General features: G+C 35.5%; 2 protein-coding genes across 2 annotated transcripts; one reads left to right on the top strand and one right to left on the bottom strand.

The window, feature by feature from the left end:
• Positions 1-1383: 1383 nt before the first annotated feature.
• Positions 1384-7238, bottom strand: LOC141619005 (pyruvate dehydrogenase (acetyl-transferring) kinase, mitochondrial). Its single transcript, XM_074436048.1, has 6 exons — positions 6733-7238; positions 3817-4075; positions 3501-3681; positions 2694-2841; positions 2373-2586; positions 1384-1651 (listed from the first exon to the last, which is right to left on the bottom strand). Exons 1-6 carry the CDS (start codon positions 6979-6981, stop codon positions 1593-1595), a joined length of 1110 nt encoding a protein of 369 aa, XP_074292149.1. The 5' UTR covers positions 6982-7238; the 3' UTR covers positions 1384-1592.
• A 10016-nt stretch (positions 7239-17254) lies between these two features.
• LOC141622460 (putative pectinesterase/pectinesterase inhibitor 21) lies at positions 17255-18745 on the top strand. Its single transcript, XM_074438498.1, has 2 exons — positions 17255-18309; positions 18467-18745. The coding sequence occupies exons 1-2, from the start codon at positions 17286-17288 to the stop codon at positions 18541-18543; spliced, it is 1101 nt and encodes a 366-aa protein (XP_074294599.1). The 5' UTR covers positions 17255-17285; the 3' UTR covers positions 18544-18745.
• The last annotated feature ends 5052 nt before the right edge of the window (positions 18746-23797 follow it).

Below are 23797 nucleotides of genomic sequence, written 5' to 3'. Positions count from 1 at the left end.
CTAGCTTTTTAATAGAACATCTTCCATAGTTCTTTTATACAGTACAAAATTATTTGTGTTTTATGCGGTCTAAAATTACCATTTTTTTTGTTTGGGGTCAAAAATCATAAAAAACTATTAATAGGAGCGAAGAAAGTAATACGCTATGGTCTACGGAGTATCAGACAAAGCTGTAATTGTTGAGTAATTTGAGATCGTATTGCAGTGTGAGTCGGTTATTTTCTAAACACTCATTTATTGATAAAAAGAAATAATGTTACTCTATAATCTTGATCATACTTTGATTATGACGGTCGAATTTATTAAGTTGAGTCAAATATAAAGAACTATCTCACCCTATATGACCGTCTTATTATAATTTGAGTAAACAAGAAAAAATGAATCACACTAATAAGCACCTTAACACAAAGGTGTAAACCGAACCACAAGGGCATATATGTTCTTGACGAGATAAAAACAACTCCTTATGAGTCATGATTTTACCAGATAAACTAACTGACATCTGCACAAAAGGGTTATAACTTGTGACGAACTTATTCTCTGCAATTTGAAGCAGAACAATAATCACTTAGGGAGCGTTTGGTACGCACAAAGGTATCGGTATGGAATCAGGAATTAAACCAGGGTAGTATGAGTTTGGAACTCGATTCCTCATACCTTGTGTTTGGTTCAATTCTGGAAGGAGGAATCAAATCTTGTTATATATTTATTTTATTAATAAGATGCTGTACTATTTACTTATTTATTAATTTTATACTTTAAATTTTCATATATCGATTAGTTCAAACTTTTCTACAATTTTTTTTATATATGTTGCTTTTTTTAAATATCATATTATTTTTGTTCTTAAATATATTAAACATGTTTGGGAAAAAAGGCATTGTATATTTTTCCCCAAGAAAAGTCTTTAAAACAATTTAATTTTATGAATTTTTTAAAAATATGGATATTTTCACAACATTTTTTCTTTTTAATTCTTTTTTTTTTTTTTGTGATACCCAAAGGTATCATTCTCATACCCACCTCTTCTCTTGGGTATGAGAAACCCATACCACATGAGTTTAAGGTATGAGTATCAAAGTATAAAAAACATGAAACAAACATAAGGTATAGGTTTAGCTCATTCCAAACTCATACCTTATACCTAGAATGGGTGACATACTACATGAAACCTTCTATTCCTGTTCTCTTCTGTACCACCAAGCACAACTCAGCTTGTAACATACTACATGCCACCAAAAACCGATACAGCTCAGTGCGACCCACATGTTCTACTAAAGAGTTGTCAACACAACGAAGAGACAAACCCCGATAAACCAGTCAGAAATAACTCGATTACAGACCCGAATTGATACTGGAGAAATATTTGCAGTAGACAAAGAGTATATGAAATTACAGCACCAGCTGCTTTTACAAATTCTGTAATCACATTCAATATAAAAGCTCATATAGAGATTGTAGAGCCTTAGGAATCAAGTAATGCAACCGACGTCACCAATAAGATGAAACGAATAACATAAACTTTAAATACACATCTACAAATTTGATTGTACAATAATGCCTTTAAAATGTAAGTTTGTCAGCCATGCTTCTTATGGAAGAGGTTCTTGAGAGTCCCCCAACCGCGATAAATGGAGATACGCATCTGTACCTGCAATCATGTAGCGACATTTGTAGTACCTTATTAACTCGTATTTTTTTCAGAATTAAACAGTGATGGTTGATAGACGCAACTTAAAAAAATTTCCAATCATACTACGTGCTGCAGACACCATCTTTTCCTCACTTTTTATCAAGCGAGTCTCCCTCATAAAAGTGTGAATTTGTAAGGATCGGGTGAGGATTCCAGACCCATGTGACCAGCGGCGGATCTACTAACAACATTCCAGGGTGCGCGGACACCGGAAACAGAATTTTTTTTTGCGTATTTTGTCTAATTTTCAGGCTAAAAAAATAAATTTACAACTTTTATACGTGTATATAGATTTTAAATATTAATCAGCACCCTGGAAAGAAATTTTTCTGGATTCGCTATTGCCCACGTCCTTGAGTATCGTGTCAGACATGGGTAAACCATAACTAAAATGTGAGCAACATAGCCCAAAAAAAATTACTGCATCATGACCAAAAACCCTTCCAAGTGAACCTTTCAAGGGATGAATCTTATTGCCACTTCAACCGATCTAAAGTCTTCGTGACCCCAGATTTACTAAAGCAACCTTTCACACAAAGTCGGTTGAAGTTGGGAGAGAAATGGGGGAGGTGAATTCCGTAGCTACTTTCAGACAAATGTCAAGAACTTGACAGGAAAATGAGCAATATGTCTAGCGAAAGATGGGGAGACTTTAAAGTTGAGAGAAAAAAAGATTTACCATATCCTTCCATTGAAATAATTTGCAGATCACCTCCAAAATAGCGAGCATATAAGCGACTTATGGGAAGCCCGTATCCATATCCAGCCATTGTTACATTCTCACCCGTTCCAAGATCAGTGTTATCATCCAAGGGGTTCTTAGCAGTACTATACAGGTATGTGAAAATCTTCGGAAGACCACTTCTTGCAATTCCACCACCTTCATCAGACACCTACATTCTCATTTACGTAAGTCAAGTAAGACAATGAAGTCTGAAGAGTAGACCATGAATCAAGAAATCGATAAAAGAGAGGTTCAGTTGGGCATTGGATTACGTGCCTTAATCGTGACATCTTCTAATCCATCAGCTACGATAATTCGAATTGGCGGGAATACTTCATCAGAGTCCATAAAACGCTCTTGAACAGCACGCAAGGAATTTTTAACCAGCTCGAAAACCATTATGTGTAAATGTGATGGCACATACCTGTAACGGATAAGACGAAACTGATAAGACAGTCTCTACAAGAATTGGGAGATTGGAGAGCACTATATTAATGAGCTACTCGAAGTCTCAAACAGCATCGTTAATTCACTATTAGAGCCAAATTTGGACATTAAAAATGTACTCAGCATTATGACTCCTTCCATTCCAAGTATATTGTCTCATTTTACAAGAGATTAGATTTAAGAGTTAATGACAAAATACCATTATTACCCCTTGACTTAGAGTACCATGTTACCATCACTATTCCCTCCCCACTAGAGTACGTTATACACAAAGCGTGGAAAGTTCTCCAAGAAAAGGCCAATTAATTTGAACCAAAAAAGGGGACAATAGAATGGGGTGGAGTAATGTTATTATGGAAGAAACTGATTTACAAACGAGACGATGCAAAAGGAAGCTTCATTCCAATAGAAACTACACAAAACTCCGAAAATAATATGAACTTCGATTCAAAGAAGATGGTTGGTTGAACTGGTTCGGAGGAGAAAACGTGTCTGCTCATATAAGATTTGGAGTTCTTTTATCATCTGCATCAGTTTTTATTTTCTTCTGTTTTTTATATAGGTGGGATGGGGGTATCGATAATTGTGCATTGCCATTCTGTCTGCATAAGAGTTCAAGTAGAAAGAAAAGCTTACGGAAATGTAAAATTTGGGTCTCCATAGATATCAATTTCAGGTGCACTTCCAAAATGGCGCATACAAATTGCACGAGCGTCCTCACTAGCATTTCTGGCAACCTCTACAGGAGACATTTTCGTATGTATATATCCTATACAATCAGGAAGAGGGTTTACATCATGCAAGGCCACATGTTGCCCTGAGGTAAGCCAGAAAGATATATTAGCTCGCGTAATCTGAGATACCAAGAAAGAAAAAAGAAAAAGAAATCAATACTGTAAATACAAGATCAGGAAAAAGAAAGACCCAAAATTGACAAGCAGTCATAACAAACCTATGAGCATGCGGATGCCTATTCTGGACATATAAAAACGATCAAGGAACTGATGGATTTCAATTAAATCCTCATAAACAATCTTTGGATCCATGCCTTTCTTCAACTGCTGGACACCCATAGCCATCATAGGAACGACATTATTATGTCTGACTTTTATCATCTTAATCATTTGTGTGAAGTCTAATTCATCAGTTTTGCACTTGATATCGGGGAATGATCTCAGATCACGAAAAGAATCAACATACCAATCTCGCACCTGTGGAGGAAAGAAAGCATGCACTGGTTTAAATAAAGAATCTCTCATAATCACAGTCAACTTTCCAAAGACCACAGCCACCTTTACATGCAAAGATATTAAAATGACAGTTGCAAGGCCACCATAACACGAAATTCTCAGGACGGTAAAGAATCCACATAGGGAGATACTAAGCTGAATATTTACAGTTAATAGCATCGAGAGTTTGTAATGAGAAGTCCAGATAATAGCAAGCTGAAATAACAGAGTGAAGTCATTGGATAACGCCTTTTTTCCTAATGTCAAGAGTTGCACACTCCAGATTGGGAAGCATATATTGTCACACTATTTTACATGCAAACCACCATCCAGTTAAAGACAACCATACAAAGCTGTACATCATCTTACGCAGTAATTTTTAATGCACTCGAATGTATGCAGCCTTATCCAAATGTTAACAACACGAATAGATTATTTTTGGGTAATCTAAAATGGAATTGCGTCGAGATTTGCATCCAATGCCTACTAAGTCCCAAAAAATACAAGTGCAACTTGTTTCGTGAATTGTTTTGCTCCATTGCATCATTATCCAAAACCAAAGTATTCCATTAGGAATGAAATTATCGGTCAGGTATCCATTAGAAACTTAAATTATTACATGATGCTAACTATATGATTACATTTTGTTTCAGCCTAAGCTAAAAGTTTGGTTTGAAGTGGAGAGTTTGCTAAGGAAGCTTACAGGAAGGCACATCGAATGTTGGAGCTATTAGGCTACACGAGAAATCGGCCAAAGCAAAATATTTCATGAGTATGTGTGTCGCTTACTCAGTCACGCAGTAATGTGAACATAAATTTGAGGAGTGGGGTTCTGAATGCGAAATTCAAAAAACATCTGTAAAACAAGTCTAATCATCTAAAATAGCAAAATTAGTGAAATTTATGTATAGCACATCTTATACGATAAGATCACAAAATTTGTGGGGTCCTGGAGATCCCACCCCAATACAACTCCCTATATCACTGTCTGCAGTCTGCACGGCCAAGCACCAACAGTAACGTACATATAAGAGAAAGCCACTACATGATGGAAGAAATCGAAAAGAAACATCCTCCATACAAGTCCTAAGTCAAACAAATTAAGGAAAGGCACCATACAAGTTCATCAAGATACTCAACTTCATTTAAACCACACAGAACGTAGGATTCTCGACCAACATACTCAACTTCATTATTACATGATGCTAACTTTATGATTACATTTTTGTTTCAGCCTTAGCTACAAGTTTGGTTTAAATTGCAGTGTGTGAAGGAAGCTTGCAGGAAGGCGCCTTGAATTTTGGAGCTATTAGGCTACACGAGAAATCGACCAAAGGAAAATATTTCATGAGTTTGTGTATAACTTACTCGGGCATGCAGTAGTGTGGGCATCAAGTTTGAGAAGTGGGATTCTAAATGCTAAATTCAAAAACGATCTGTAAAACAAGTCTAATCATCTAATATATCAAAATTAGAGAAATTTTATGTATAGACACATCGTATACGATAAGATCACAAAATTTGTGGGGTCTTGGAGATCCCATCCCCACACAACTCCCTACATCACTGTCGGCACAGCCAAGCACCAAAACTAGCGACATAAAGAAAGTCCCCTAAATGATGAATGAAATCGAAAAGAAACATCCTCCAAACAAGACATAAGTCAAATAAATAAAGGAAAGGCACCTAAGAACTTCGTCAAGATACTCAACTTCATTTAAACTACACAGAAAGCAGGACTCTCTACCAAGCAAACCACTTAATGCAGACACCGCTTTAGTTGCACTCACAAGTCATAACAACAAAAGTAGCTAAAAAGAGAACAAATTGATGCACTACAAAATTTAAACAGGAAGTTACTTAACATACGGCGAATTCTAAGTTTTAGCAACATAATCCTAGTTCACACGGCAAAACCACATGTACTAATATAGTTATATCCTAACAAAATCTAAGCAAAACCCACTAATCACAACAGAAAACCAACATGCAATCATAATCAACCCCGTAATTCCTCGAAAAAGTTTAAAACTTTTCAATGATTACTCCACAGCAAACGTATCAAACCTAAATACAGAAAACAACACAACTAAATTCCAATCAAAATCTTGTTCATCATCATCAACAACAACATTTCCTCAGTGCCTCAAAGACTCCCTCAAATTGCAAGGTAAAGGGGGGCGGACATACGCAGCCTTACCCTTGAATTACCAACAAAAAGAGACTGTTCCCGAATGATCCAAGACGAAAATTACTTCAAAAACTAAAATTCATCAACAGAAACTAAAAATTCATTCAAAAATCACATTATATTTCCACAATCACTGCAAATTACACAAAAAATTACAAATGGGTAATACCAAAATCCAACAAAAACACATCTTTGATCACTTAAACCCCATAACTCATTCTCAAAATCCATCTTTTTACTGATTTAAGGCGGCCATACACAAGTTTATTGTAAAACCGGGTTCTTTCAATAACTACTTTTACCCACCAACATGGTCGTGTTTGAATCAATTAACACTAACCGAATAAAACCGTCTAACACAAGACTAACCGTTTCACAAAAAACATGCAAAACTAAAAACCCAACTAAAAAATTGACGAATTAAACAAAAAAGAAACAAACTTTATACCTTCAAAACAGCAGGTTTGAGTGATAAACCATAAGGAAGAGATTCAAGTTCAATAGCACGACGAGCAATACGAATAGGCAATTCTTTATGAAGAAATTGTGCAGAAATTAACAAATTACGATCAGTAGGTTTAGACCCAAATTCCATCATATATCTAAGTGTAACCCCAGTTTGTTTTAATAAACCCCATTTATGTACTTCATCAATTAAGCTTTTTGAGAAGCTTTCTGCAGCCTTTTTGGCAGCCATTTTTGGGTTAATATTGTTATTAACGATGGTTTAATTTCATTCGATAATTACTAGATTGAAAATCCGTGCGTTGGTGTGATTAAGGGGGGTGATGGAAGAAAGGTGAAGAAAGCAAGAAATGTGGAACAGACATTAATAAGAAGAAGAAGATAGGAGGAAGGAAAAGTTGTGTGTGTATGAGAGGATGAGGAAGAGTGGTGTGTGAGGGTCGAGGGATAGGGACTTGTCATGGGAGTGTTTATTTTTGTGATTACCATGATGGATGATTTTTAGTTGGTCAATCTTTAGACGGATAATTGAGTATTTCGGTCGATTAAAATGAGTTAAATAACACTTTATTAAAGATTTAGTAGACGGATTAATCGGGTCGGGTTCGAGTCAGGTAAGTTCGGGTCTCTCATTGATTTCGGGTTGAATTGGGTCGGGCAATTTCGGGTTTCGGGTATGTTTGGGTTTATTGGTCGGGTTTGTTCCGGGTCAAGCGGGACAGTTGTTTTGGAGGGTCATTTCAGGTCAATGGAAAAGAGAGAAAACGCCATTTTAAGTCTTTTCGGTTCAATTAGAGTTATGTTTTGTGGGGTCAGTTACAGGGTCAAGAAGGTTCGAGTCATGTTTGGGTCGGGTCGAGTCAATTCGGATTTTGGGCATTTGGGTGATGTAGTTTGGGTCAATCGGGTCGGGTTGCTTTTGCGAAGGTATACTCTATTGGTACAGATAAAACAAGTTTTCTACTAATTTACATACCTGGCAAATTTGATTCGACCTGAATAACCCGACCGAACACCAAGTCGAGGACCCTATATTGACCCATCAATATGATCAAACCTAAATGTTTGTTGTTGCATATGCCATTTCGCATTTTTTTTTGGTACATAGGAGGGGCAAAGCCCCGAAACTAACCAGCTACGATACGAGATAAAGAAACACTTAGAACATCTTCACGAAAAATAGAACGCAGACTGTATGGTGGGTCGGATAAAATGGTAGATGACGGAGCCGAAGTAACGCCTTGATTAGCAAGCCAATCAGCAGCACAATTTGCCTCTCTATATGAATGATCTATTTTTACCGTCCATCCATCTAGCTTAATTAATTATTTGCAGCGCTGGACCAAGGGACGTAGTTCATGGCTCAAAAGTTGTTCGTCTCAAAAGAAGCTCACACACGAACTATTGTCCATCAAAACGATAAGTTTCGTGATATGGAGAGAACGAGCATGCTCCAATCCGGCCAGCAGAGCTCTCATTTCTGGTCTCATAGAATTACAAACTCCACAAGAAAATAGATAACCCGAAACGAAATTACCCGAGTCGTCGCGAATAATCCCACCACAACCAGCAGGACCTGAGTTTCCTTTTGACGCCCCCATCGGTGTTGAGGAGAAACCATCCAAATGGAGGGGGATGCCACCTTGCATAAATTTCCTCATAGGAAGTGTCAGGAGCCGAGTTAAATAGGGAGAACGGATCAAAAGCATTCTTGGAAGTGTCGAATTGATGTTGAAGGAACCGGATCGTATCAATCGGATTTTCATCCCCTCGACCAAAAACGACATTATTTCTTCATTTCCAAATCCACCAACATGATATAGCAAATTTCATAGGCGAGTCGGGTGAGGCGGTGGTAGAGGTATTTCTAACACTATCCGAAACCCACCTTGGAAACGGACTATAGAAAAAAGAGTCATATGACACGGGCAGACCTATTTGCAACCAGACTTCAATAGAAAAAGGACATGAACGCAACAAGTGGTCGGTTGTTTCGTCCTCCGTCAAGCATCTAGGACAAATTGGATCATCAGATAAGTCGTGCCGAACTCTATTGTAGTTACACATAATACGGTTATGGGAGGAGAGCCAAACGAACATACGGATTCGTTGTTGAACGGGAAGCTTCCAAATCAAGTGCCAATCAACTGTGAGATCATTGGTGCGCATAAAAACCAGGGCAGATTTGATAGAAAATTTACCCGAAGTGGTGCCGCTCCAAAATAGTGCATCCTCGATATAAGGATCATGTGCTAGCGAATAAGCCTCAATTTTTAGTAATTCCTCCCTTTGAAGAAAATTTGAGAATAAATCCCATTTCAAACCTGACGATTTATCCCACATATCGCTAAGAGTCGCTCCTAAAATAGAATCTGGAATATTTAATATGGCTTTGTCAGACAGACATCCTTCATTGACTCATGAGTGGTCCCAGAATAAGGTCGTCCGACCATTACCCACTGCAACCGAAGCCCCCTTTTGGAGACTATTTGCTTGAGAAGTAATCCCCGCCCACACATTTGACATATTCGGACGGGGTTGGAACATGTCGACGTCGCATCGACCATTGTAGTACTTAGCCCGGAGCACCCTAGCCCATAAATTAGACGGTTCCGGCAATACTCGCCAGCCTAATTTGGTTAAGAAAGCAGCATTAGACTGACAAGCTTATTTTATGCCGAGGCCCCCTATACTTTTTGGTTTCTGTATCGTTTCCCAAGAGATCAAATGAATTTTACGTTTTTCTTCGTCACCACCCCATAAAAACCTTCGGGTTTTCCTATCCAATGAGTCACACACTGACCTTGGAATTTTCGATGTTTGCATATTATAGTTGGCTAGAGTAGATAACGTGGACTGTACTAGTGTGGCCGTTTGCCATTTCGCTTTTATCACATCTGTTATATTTGACCGTTTAAATATAATAATGGGTATGCCTATCTTAACCAGAAATTTGTGAATGATCTTGCATTTAAAAAGTAAAGATTAACAACTAAAAATACAAATCCTATTAGGGTTTATAGAAAACAAAAAGAATAAAGATATAAATAGCCTACATAATTTGGTTTAGTTGGTTAGATATGGCCGTATGGGTGAGTTATACACCCTCCGTCTCGGCTATTTATTTACCTATTTTAGTTTAGGGTGTTTAAATGAATTGTTATCTTTCTATTTTCGGGAACGTATTGGATGGACAATTTGATCATCCCGCCTACTCAATTTGGTCAACTTGTCATCTAATAATTAGCCTCTCCTTTTTTCTTGGTCTTTGAGCCAAAATCAAAGGTAAACAAATGATCGGGAAAGAGGGAGTATACTCCCTCCAATTCACTATATTCTTTCCTATTTTCTAAAACGGATTATTCAGGTTTTATTTCCCTCTCTATTTTTGGTAACTTTAACTCTTATTTTATTCATCCCTCTCTTCTATCACCAAACAACACCCAACTCTTTTAATCTTATTTTATTCCTTACTTTATGTTTGTGGCCCACAATTCATTATCTAACTCCTAATTATTCATCCCTCTCTCTTATCACCAAACCTCACCCAACTCTTTTATTCATCTCCTTAATATCCGTGCCCACAAACAATGGGAAGAAATTAGCGGATTAGAGGGAGTATACTTTTTCGGGTTTGCTTGAGAAAGAGATAGGTAAAAAATAACGATTCGCATACTTAAAGACATCAGCAGTATTAGAACTTGTTTCCAAGGGTGTGGTTACAATTTTTTTTTTTTTTTTTTTTTTTTGTATAAAGGGAGTCACAAAGGCGATTTTAATGCTGATGGGATTTGAGACCAGGTCATGAGCACCAACTCACATGACTTTACCAACTAAACTAGTTAACAAAGGACATTTGCGCAATTCGAGTAAATAATATGGTGAAATAATATTATTATTAAGAATGTAAATTTAGCCAATATACTCGTATTAAGTTATTTTAGTGTTGTCACGATTGCTTTGTTTTGATCTCATGCTTTTCTAAAAACATGTGATATGTGTTATTGGTCTTGACAGTTAGCAAAAACTCAAAATTTAATTTGTGATTCTCATATGAATATGAAGAAACACAAATATCAAGTATCAACTATTGGCCCTACAAATTAATTAGAATGGCAACAAGAGGAATTGAGACCACAACCTCAAAGATGTGTGCGTTTTTTTTTTACCAAGCATTTGGCTATTGTTGGTAGCCACAATCATCTTGTTGACTAGTTTTAAACCCGTGCAAATTGCACGGGGTCGTTATTTCAAATTTTGTTATTATTAAAAAACGTAAAAATAATGATTTAAGTTTTATTAGTCATATTTTAGATTCTTGATTTATATTGTAATTTCATTTTCAATCACTAAGTTTGTACATTTCGAACATATATATAACAGATTAATAGTATTTCAAATATAAGTCGTGCAATTATTTTTGCACTTGTTATTTCAAATATAACAGCATATAAATATGAATGATTTTGTAAAAAAACATATTTATCAAAAAATATAAATTTTAAAGAATAGTTTACGCATCGTGAAATTTTATTAAGCATATACGCCATTGTACAATATACGCATATTATAAAACCGTATCTTATATATTTTTCACCCTCTTACAATATAAGAATTTATAGAGGTGCATTTTGGACTTATGCACTATAATCCGAACATGGGTCGATATACACGATCACAAATCACAATAATAATTATTATTTTATTATTTGAAGTTGAGTTTAGTCATGTACATACTCGATGTTGACCTGTCAAAACTTTACCCACCGTAAACTTGTCCTTGCCCAATCTGTTTGTTCAGGATCAAAGACTCGTAAATTTTGACCCGAGACACGATTGTCCCAAACCCGAAATTACCAATTATTTTAAAGTCAGAACCGGACCCGACCCGTTTGCTCAATGATAATAAAATTATTAGAATAATTTATTTTTTATAAATTATTTAATTTAAGTACGATACATAATAAATATAATTAATTATTAATATTAAATACAACTTAATCTATTAAAATATGTTTTTTGCGTGCCTTAAAAATGGCAAATATGATCATAAAAGTCGTATGATCTGATTCGACCCTACTTGTATGACCAACCCGACACCCGACCTACCTGGCTTGTTTCATATGTCAAACTCCAAACAAATGATGTGAGATCCTCATATAACTTATTTGGATAAATTGGCCACATATTTGAATAAGTCATTTAAAATGAGTTATGAAGATATTAATTATACAAATTATTATTTAAAACGAATATATCCACTTTATAGTTACAACATATCAACTATTAGCCACTTGGATAGATGAAGACAAAATAATAATGTTTAAGAAATAACAACCCGTTGTCCGATCTATCCCAATAGTTGAAATATTTAACCTGCTTTTATTATAAAATGGATGGATCCTCGTTTTAAGGTAGATTGTATGACACAATTTTGATCTACCAATATGGCACGTAACGCTACACATATAAATGAGCGTCTATTCTTTCTCAAAGCGGACGTACCTGTCTTAATATTAAAATTGGTCAAATATCTTTCCATGTGGTTATATATGACAAATATTTTTTTTCTCTTTATACATCTTCTTGTTATCTTATCTATCACATATGAGTATATTTAACCGTCTTAAACTTTAGACGGATATACCCGTTCTAAATGAGGATTTAAAACGGGCTTATCCATCTCTTAAATTAAAACGCACACAGCTCACTTAAAAGTAACACTACCGTATAAATAAAAATACTGCCCAGAAAAAAAACCTACTTTTAGGGCCTCACCTCATACTATCCAATTTTATGTTCATTCTAAACTTTTTATGCTGTACAATAATACTCCATATTCATCCTCTTTCTCTCTATTTTGCACTCCTCTACAGCCACTCCTCTCACACCCTCTCTCAAATTATTTTAAATTTCTCTCACACAATAGCACCTTTAAATCTTCAATTAATTATTTAATCTTTATACATGGAGTGTAAATTATAAGGATTTGAAAAAAAAGGTAATGTGTGGATCTTTCTGCAGACAATTCCAGGCTATTGTAGACGATAAGCAAACATTTTATAGAAATATTTTTGTGTATGCATATTTTTAATTAATATATTTTTTCCAGCAATTTTATTTTCCTAAGGAATTATTTTTCTTCCCTTTTGTTATTGTAGTAATTTATTTTATTTTATTTTACTTTTTGAATTTTTAGTTTCATGCAATTTTAAAATATCTACTTATTTCGATCCTTATAAATTATTCATGGGAAGTTTTACTAATAAGCTATTGAATTTTGTAGATCTAGTGGTCGATTTATTAATAATGTTATACATGAAATTTTTTTAAAAAAATATTCCGTATTTTTTTCCTCTTATCGTTGTTTTGGGTTAATTTTTTCAGATTCAATACAGACGAAAAATGTTGTAATTATATACTCCGTATTATTTATTTATTAATTGTATTAATTAATTTATGATTATGTATTTTACTGTAAGCAGGATCATTTATGTGATATCAATTGTATCATGAGATTCATGACATTGGCAAAGTCATTTACTTCTTAAAATGATGCATTGATGCATATGGAATTGTTATTCGGGTTAATTTATCGACAAAGCACGTTGAAGATAAATTTATTATTTTTGATTTTATATTAATGTTATAAAATTTGTAAATTACAAAATTGTCTTATATATTGAAGCCAGCATATTAGCAATTAGCAGCAAATGAAATAAAATGGTGTAGAGATCGTGGGTTCCACAAATTCAGGAAAAAAAATTGGAACTTTGAAAAGTCAACAGACAACCACGTGCTGACAACTCAGCACTGTGGTTGTTCTTTTAATGAATAGGATTACTGACTTCAGTGGCATTTCTAGGATTAGAGTGGCCGGGTTCAATTTTACACAATTTTTCTTGTAAATTAAGACCGTAATTTTCTTATTGATAATGTAGCTATAATATTGATTATTCTAATTTATAAGGGTAAGTATTAAAAAAATTGTGATATGTATCAATACATTGGGACATGCTAAATCCCGCACGCCATTTTACTAAATCCCGCACATTTCTTCCACTTATTCCGAGTGTATCCCTCTCATTTCTATACCTACCAAAAGAAAAAAAACATGAAAAACCTCCAAAAATAAACATCATGTCACCTAATGACTATCAAATCTGGAAAAATGCTCTTTCGATTGATCCATCAGCAATAAAATCAATCAAATGAGTTTGATATTTGCAGCCTTGCAATTCGCATCATGTTCAGTAGTAAAAAAGATCCGTCGTTTCTATTGAATCCACCTAAATCCTAATGATTATCAAATAAATTTCATCTATTCAAACCCTAATTGTTAAAGAAACCTTTTTTTTTAAAAAACATTAATTAAATCACTTTAAAGACGATATTAATAAAATTGTTGATAAAACGGAGAAATTACATGTCTGATGTGCAAATTACAATCATAATTGTCAAGTTGTTAATGAATTGTTTAGGTTTGTGAGGGAGAGAAGGGAGATAATTTTTGTAGGTCTTTTTATGACGAAGGGTAATTATGGAATATTAGGGCGAATTGTGTGGGATTTAGTAAACGGATGTGTGAGATTTAGCAATTGCGTACATTGGACTTGTCGTTTAACAAAAACTCATTATAAATACAGTAGATGAAATTAACAACGGAAAATATTATTGAAGTGAATAACCCAAAAATAATTTATTATTATAGAAAGAAATAGAACCCCAATTTTAAAAGCAAAATATTAAGGGGAAAAAAGAGTCATGGGTTTCGAACCCGAGAACTCCAAAACAAAGAAAGGCTGCTTTGCCACTACACCACTTTTCAATCAATAAATAATCCACTACACTAAATTGTTCACAACTTTTCTCAACGGGTTCAATGGAACCCCATAAACCCCCATTAAAAACGCCCGTTACTAACTTACTGTTGATTGTAACTCCACTTTTAAGTGTCTTTTTTTCTTAAATGAACACCAACATTCGCCCATTTTTGGTTAAATTAGAATAACTTTTTATCGGTTGATTTATATGTGCGGAGATCCTAAACTTCTATATATAATTGACCCGTAATTGACACAGAGTAGTATATTGTATGTTTAAGATTAAAGAAATGACCAACGAATGACTTGTACGTTACATACTTGATACTACATGCTCAGATATGGGAGATGATTAGGACAAGAATGTGTTAAAGAATAAAATATCTTTACTTCTTTAGAATAACTTAGAATATAACGTGTTTTAATTAGCACAAATTCTCATTTGTGACGGATACCGTTACCTTTCACAAAATGTCCATTAAGAGGTGAGTGAGAAGCACATAAAGGGTGCTCCACCTTGTCCCCTCTCCCTTTTTATGAGAGGTCACAAGCTTGTGACGGGATTAACCCGTCACAAGCAAGACTAGCTGTTTAATTAGCTACGGAGTATATCCCATTATGGGTTAGCTTTATCTCATGATTGAGTTAACACTCTAAAACTACAGTATTATTTTCTAGGTGACATCATTCTTATAATAGTACAAACACTACAAACTCTTCCCCTTGTTTCATTAACGACTAAGATTAAAGGAAAATGATGGAGAATAAGAATTTAGTATTTTATTTTTCCTTGTCAAGATAATTTAAAATCGTCTGATATTATTGAGATTCAAAGAAATATCCCATACTATTTTAATACTCCGTATTTGACAACGAGAATTTTAGTTGATAGGCCCTGTTTTTTTCGGCTGAAACGAGCGAACTAAATTAAATGGAATTGAGCTGAAGAGAACTGAATTTAATGGAGCCCCGATGTGAACTGAATGCAGTTGAAATAAGAGTTAACTTTGTGACGAGATAAGCTGAACAGAACTGACTGAAGTTGAGTAGAACTGAACTAAATAGAGCTGCATTGAGATGAAATGAGCTGAAATTAAGCCTGAAAAAACAGGACCTAGTCTTATATTTTCAGTCATCTTTGATCACTAGGCTAAAATTTCTTCACCATCATAGGAATTTAATGACATATGTGAAATGGTTAACAATTTTTTCTAACATTTGTTAAGTGTTGCTCGGTAATATCTCTGATTCAATCCTTTGTTAATTTTTGATTAAAATACCATTTTAAAAAAGAATAAAAGAAGTAAATAAATGACCAAGACAAAAGAAGTACGAAGAAGTAGATAAACTTTGATGACATATTGAATTAAGCTTATTACTTAAAATCAGCGAATGCAGAAATAAAAAGTACCGTTCTAATATAAATGTTTTATAAACCTGATTTAAAAAATAGTGGACCTAAACAACATATCGAAATTCAAAATCTAAAGGTTGGTTCAATCACCACCAAGAGAAAACTTAATTCCTTCTCATTCAATGACATCAAATTGCTAAGGACGTCTCCACATGTTGGGATACCAAGGACTCTCTAGTGGCTAAGAATATATGCTATTCTTCTATCACATGGAGTATTACAAATTGTATAACAAATAGTATGGGATAACACGGGAAAAAGGAACATAAATCTGATGTATTATTTTAGACTTTTTATTTTTATTTTTGAGTATATATGTATTTTTTTTAGCTTATAATCTCAATGTTTTTTTTTTTGTTTTTGAGTATATGCGTATTTTTTTGAGCTTATTATAATTTATAAGTTAGATTTTTATTTTTTTTTTCAAAAAAACTCAAATTTAACTAAATTATATGTAATGTTTTTGAGTTTTATTGTTTGAGTAAGTAAACTCAGAAACTTTATAGTAAAACCCATAATTTTTAAAAGAAAACTCAAAAACTTTATTATAATGCTCAGAAACTATAGAACTGGTAGTAGTATATTATATATATAATCCACTTACTGCGCTGGCTATTCCAAATTTTAATAGGTAGTTAATATTATTATCGATTTTGGCTTAAAATTTCATTTTTAGCTACGTCCCTGTTAACTCTAATGATGGCTTAGACTTGACTCCTGAATATAGTACTATTTGTTTCGAGTTCTGCGAGAAATAGTTTTATATAGTACAGTAGTAAGAAGTTTGTAAAACAGATTAATTTTTTTTGTTTCGAACTTTTCATTTAACGGGTCATAAATCATAAAACTTTTTTCAGTAGATTTGTTTTACACAAATTTTCTGTTAGACGGCCTTATAAAAAAACAACTCAAAAGTATAATCTTACTTAATTTACCATTCATATTTTAAGAAATTAGTTTGCCAATAAATTATTATAATCTATATTTATAAATAAAACAAATCACTAACACTATGCTAACTTTTAACCCATATATTTTAAGAAATTAGTTAGCCAAATTACACACATTTATTCAAAAATCAAGACATAGTTTTATCATCACAATTGCCAATATTAGCTATATGTTTAAACATAGAATCCAAATAATTAGGAACATAAAACTAAAATTAGAAAAATTAAGTGGATGGTCACCTTAATCTTATCTAAAAATTAGAATAAATTCTCCTCCATTGAGTTAACTAACCATTAATTACATAGTAAATCAAAAAGTTTCTTAAGAAAGCAATTTTCAATTTTCAATATGAAAGGAAAGTTAATTGGATTAGTAATTTCCATAATAGTTCTAGTTGGTTTAGGTGCTCTTCTAGTAGTCACGGTTCGAGATGCTGATAAGAATGATCATCATGTCCCTAATAACCCACTTTCTACGACATCCAAGGCGATTCAAGCTATATGTGGTCCTACAGATTACAAAGAAGCGTGTGTACGCAGTCTTACCCCTGTTGCTTATAACAAGACTGCTAGTCCTAAGGACTATATCCAAGGGGCTATCAACGCGACTATTAATGCCATTATTCAAAGTATCGAGCACTCGAAAGATTTGAGTAAAGAGGCTAATGACCCTCTTAATCAAATGGCTTTCAATGATTGCAAGGAATTGTTGCAATTTGCAATTGATGAGTTAAACGATGTGTTTAATAACGTCGTTAGTGATCAATTGCATACTATAAATGAAAGGGAGAATGAATTGAAAAATTGGCTAAGTGCCACTATAGCTTATCAAGAATCATGCATTGATGGTATTAATAAGGATGAATTAAAGGAAAAAATGGCAATTAATCTTAAGGATGCATCTCATCTAAGTAGTAATATACTTGCTATTATTTCCGAAATTGTTCCGGTTTTAAATAGTTTTGGGCTTCAAACAAGTAATGTGAGTCTAAATCGTCGACTTCTTCATCATGTGCCTAAGAACGATAATGGTAATGATCTCGATCATGAGGGTTATCCGTCTTGGCTTCCTAGTGGAGATCGGAAATTATTGCGAAGAATTAACATGAATAATCCGAGGCCTAACGTTATAGTGGCACAAGACGGAAGTGGTCAATTTAGGACAATTAACGCGGCCCTTAGAGCATATCCAAAGGGGTTACGCGGTAGATATGTTATATATGTAAAAGCCGGAATATATAAAGAACAAGTTCTTATTACAAAAGACCAGGTTAATATTTTCATGTTTGGTGACGGTCCCCGTCGAACCATTGTCACCGGAAGACAAAGCGTTAACGGTACCAAAACTACTACTTATCAATCAGCTACATTTGGTGAGTTTGTTCAATCCTTTTTTTTTGCACCAAAAAATGTAATGGAGCGATGATTGTGGCTCTGTGGTGCGTGTAACACACGCCACAGTGCCATACACATCGCTATGTCATCTATTATAAGCTAATGTATCACTAACATTATTTTGTTGTCGAACAGCGGTAATTGGAAACGGGTTCGTAGGAAAATCGATGGGATTCCAAAACACAAGAGCCCCGAAGGTCACCAAGCCGTAGCACTACGAGTCCAATCCGATATGTCAACCTTCTACAATTGTAGAATGGACGGATACCAAGACACACTCTACACACAAGCACATCGCCAATTTTACCGCAACTGCGTGGTTTCAGGCACAGTCGATTTCATATTTGGTGACGGTAATGCAGTAATTCAAAACACCCTCATAATCGTACGTAAACCGATGGACGGACAACAAAACACGGTGAATCGCCCAAGGTAAAAAGACAAGCGTCAGACAACCGGAATTGTTATACACAATTGTCGAATTGTACCCGAACAATTACTGTTTCCTCTCCGATTCAAAATTAACACGTTCCTAGGACGTCCATGGAAAGAATACTCAACAACAGTAATAATGCAAACCATGCTCGCCGATTTTATCCAACCAACCGGATGGATGCCATGGGCCGGAACCTTTGCATTGGATACATTGTTTTACGCGGAATTCGAAAATCGAGGTCCCGGTGCAATTACAAGTAGAAGGGTTAGATGGAAAGGATATCACGTTCTTACAAATAGAAATCAGGTATTGAGATTTACAGTCGATCCGTTCCTCCAAGGAAATATGTGGATTCGATTTACGGGTACTCCGTATCTTCCTAGCTTGAAGCCTTGATAATGAAGTTTTTCTCATTTGCATATTATCACAAGTAAGAGCCAAGAGCAAACAACTCTTTTACAGAAAGAAGGCAATTCAATCTCTTTGCCTATATTAAACTGATTTGATACCATTGTAAAGGAAAATGAGTTGGCGCCACCGGTGACACCCAATCTCGGCGCAACCCTCTCACATGCAATAAGTGGGGACCCTTCAATAAAGGATTCATGTGAGAGGGTGACACCCAATCTCGGCGCCACTCGGTGGTGCTGGAGGAGGCTTGTGTATTATTCTTTTCTTTCTTATGTAATTTCCTTAGCCTATAAATGGAGTACAATTAATTTGTAGTAGATACGAATTATTACATCAATAAAATCGTTTATACACTTCCAATATTCCGACTTATAATATGGTATCAGTGATCTAGGTTATTTCTAATCCTTCTTTTCTTCTGCCGTCATACGTATATCACAAAAACAAAGCAGTACCTTTATCATGACAAATTCCAAATTGTCGAATCGTCGACAACTGAAACTCAAACTTATATTCACGTTGAGAATCCAGGCGCTAACATAACTTAGGTCACCTTCAATGGAAGTAATTACGAAGAATGGTCTCGTTCTTTTCTTCTCGCTCTCCTTGCGAAGGGAAAAGTTGGATACATAGACGGTACCACTGTCAAACCGCCTGCTTCGGCCACCAACTTCGAGTTCTGGCGGTCAACCAACGCTTTGGTTACTACTTGGATTTTTAATTCGATTGAATCAAGCTTCCGAAAGAATATCTCTATCCAACCCGAAGTGAAACAGGTATGGATTGACATTAAAATTTGTTCTGTCAAGGTAACGATGCCCGCGTTTATCAGTTATAGGCGAAACTTATGGCGTGTCGACAAGGGCCAACAGAATCTCTCATGTCATACTATGGCCGGATGACAAAACTCTGGGACGATATCCTGGAACTCGATCCTCTTCTGTCCTGCTCATGTAACCCGTGCCCTTGTGATTGGTTGAGTATTTTTTATGCTCGACGAGAAAAGAAGCGTGTTCGTGATCTCTTGATGGGCCTTGATGATCACTTCGACAACGCTCGCTCACAAATTCTTGGTATTAATCCTCTTCCTGATTTAAATATTGTTTACAATCGACTTTTACAAGATGAAGGTGTCTGTACTTTTACCATCCTAAAACCGAGTCTAAAACCGACACCATGGCATTTGCCGATCGTGTTCACAATGGTCCTCAACAGTCATGGGGAGGGGGGGGGGGGTGACAACAGGTCTGATAACCGACCCTTTTGTGTTGCTTGTCAACGATCGGGACTCATTTCAAAGTCTATTTTCGGGTCACGAGTAACTTTTCTGATTGGTGGGAAGATCGACCTCGTGATCGTATTTATATTAACCCGAATGATACGAATTTAAGCAAAACTACTTTTGTAATACCCGTATTTTTGGGATCCACAAATGTACCTTGAGATGCGTGAGAGGACCATTAGATGAGATAATATGTACTCGAGAGTGAAAGTGTGACCGTACACTAGACCAAATGTGACCTAGACTAGACCTAATGTGGGTGGAATGGACCGACTAAGGCGTTTACCCGATCGAGTAGGTGTCACTCAATCGATTGGTCGGACACTCAATCGAGTAGGTGCACTCAATCGAGTGAGTGAAACTCGATCGAGTGGACTCGCACTCGGTCGAGTGGCGCAGAATGAGAACACGAGATAAGGAATCTCAAACCCTTATCCTTATTCATGTTATCTTCTTCTTTCTCACTCCAAATCATCTCTTCCTTCTCTTTAAAACCCTCACAAATACACTCTCATGAGATTCAAGCTTTCTCTAGGGGATTGTTCACCTTATTCTTCATCCTTTCCACTTTGTAACTCAAGATTTAACCTTTCTCATCTTGTAGTAAACCCTAACTTTTGGGGTTTTTTATTTGGATAATTAATTAGTAATTAGTATATGTAATATGGGTAATTAATGGGTAATAATAAGGGGGTTTGTATTGTATAATAGTGTCGGATGTATTGTGATAGTATTACTTGATTTGTATAGGAATAAGACGGTCTTTCGAGACGGAATCATATAGAATTCGAGTAGCTTATTGTAGATACCCAGTATCTGCACCTTCCAAAAACCACCCGATGATGATCGGACTATAACGTGTTTTTGATATGCGTGCGTGGATTGGCGATACATGAGACGGTTTAATGCATTACTCGAATATGAAAAATTATTTCAAAAATAGTTTTCTAACTTCATTTGCATTAAAATAACACTATTTAGAGTTAAAACCGTCTTCGGACCCAAAACCGACTCAGAAACCCGCAATTCGAGTCAACATGAGTCAACCCGAGTCAACCCAAATCTTGAATGTCGAAAATAATGCCATGAATATCTTTATCATGTCATTTCCATTAAAATGACCCTAATTAGAGTCAAAACCGACACCGGGCCAAAAACCGACTCGAAATTCAAATCCCAACTCATACGGGTCAAACCCGAGTCAAGCACACAAAACACCTACCTCAAGTAACACCCAAAATCATCTTATTAGGTGCCCATATTGTTACACGACATCTTATATAAATACCACATATCAAACCAACCAAACAAGTAGAGGTGGCAAATAATGACACGACACGAAAACACGACACGAACCCGACACGAAATTAACGGGTTTGGGTTGAGGCTTAATGACCCATTTATGTAAGTAGGTCGACACGAACATGACACGATATTTAATTGGGTCGGGTTTGGGTTGAGCTCTCTAAACACGAACCCGACACGAATGACCTGTTTAATAAATTAATCTTAATTTTTTTTATCTTTCATCACATAAATATGCTTAAACTCTCCAAATATTGGCATGACACGAAAACACGACCCAAACCCAACACGATATTAGCGGGTTAGGGTTGATACTTGACGACCCATTTATGTAAGTGGGTCGACACGAACACGACACGAGATTTAAACGGGTCGGGTTTGGGTTGAAGGGTTTGTGACCCGTTTACATATGACACGAACACGAACCCGACACGACACGATCTGTTTTCCAGGTGTACAAACAAGGGATAGAGCAAAGGCCACGTCCAAATTGAAAGGGCCAGTACACCCCTTTCAATCACTAGGTGGCTCGCGCCTCTTTGGGGTGTCTGCTTAGCCTCTAAGCAAACTCAACCGACCTACCACCCCACATTTCTCTATAAATACCCACCATCACACACCACAATACTCACGCGAGAGTCTGCCCCTCACATCTCCCTCAAACTTCCATACTCGACTTCCTAAGTCACAAAATCGACACGTGTTTTTGACTTACCGATCGAAAACACAAGCCTTACACATTTTGTTTGGTACCGTCGGCGTGCATTCGACCGACCCATTTGACCAACTCAATTCATCAATCAACATGTTTTAATTAAACTATTTTCAACATATTTTCAAAACAAAATCCTTTTTTAAGGCACTCTTTTAAACTTCTTTGATCACGAGTAGTCACAACGAGAAAACCGTCTCTAAAGTCGTCTACCTTGCAAACATCAATACACGTAAGTTTGAGGGTGTAAATATCTCACTTATTTCATGTCTCTACTGTTTTTATGAGTTTATGAGCATGAACAATGCATAAAACGATTCAAATATAAGTTAGACGAGCCAAAACCGAGTTTTAGCCTGAAACAGAAGCTCCTTGCTATGCGGGGAGGCTCGCGCCTCTTGTGAGTGTCCAGGCGATTCAAATGTGTTTGAGTTCGTCTTTCCTTCAACACTTTCTTTTATTTTTACTTCTTTCCTTTTACGGTTTTTACCATTTTAATTCATTTTTATGACAAATATTTTGACCATTATAAAAATCATCCTTAGTTCCTTATACCATGACGGTTTATTCCGTGACTCGATGATGTTATTGGTTAATTACATTTTAATGAGTATTTTAACACCTTTTTCTTTTACTTTACCATTTTCTCATTTCTTTACATTTGTAAACATATTAGTCATAATTCATAATCATCCTTGGTTCCTTATACCATGTCGGTTTAATCCGAGTATGATGACAAACTTGACTAATTACAAAGAAATGAACTTAACATATTAGTTCATATCAAACATTTTACATTTTTATTTATAGATTACACTTTTCAAACTTGCAAATCCGACAACGAATATTACTAACACAATAGTAATTATTCCGAGTCATACAAACAACATTTGCAATCATTCATCACAAATACAGTTTTAAATAACCTTTTCAACAACCTTTTAAAATGGTTTCAAACAACCTTTTTAATAACCAGGAGACACCTCTTGGCTCGCCCCCCAAGAGCCTGCCTATTTCCACATTTAAAAACCTGGGCAGAGCCCATTCTCTCGCCAATAGGCTCGCGCCCCAATGGGGCTACCTGACACTGTTCTGTCTCGTTTTAGCACTTGTCTAGGACGATCCCGATTACGGTTAACCCGAATATATGACGGATCAGATTGACAAGTTTATGTTTTTACACTTTGTCATTAAACACACTTTTTCAAATAAATGGATCATGTTAAGCATCATAACCCGAATTTGGTAAATGGATGTTTAATTTCCGTTTTCACATGCAAATCAATCTAAATCCAACTTCGACATCAATTTCATGCTATG

The sequence above is a fragment of the Silene latifolia genome, chromosome X (genome assembly GCF_048544455.1).
Source record: "Silene latifolia isolate original U9 population chromosome X, ASM4854445v1, whole genome shotgun sequence".
Lineage (NCBI taxonomy): Eukaryota > Viridiplantae > Streptophyta > Magnoliopsida > Caryophyllales > Caryophyllaceae > Silene > Silene latifolia.
This window is presented reverse-complemented; position numbering and strand designations above follow the sequence as displayed.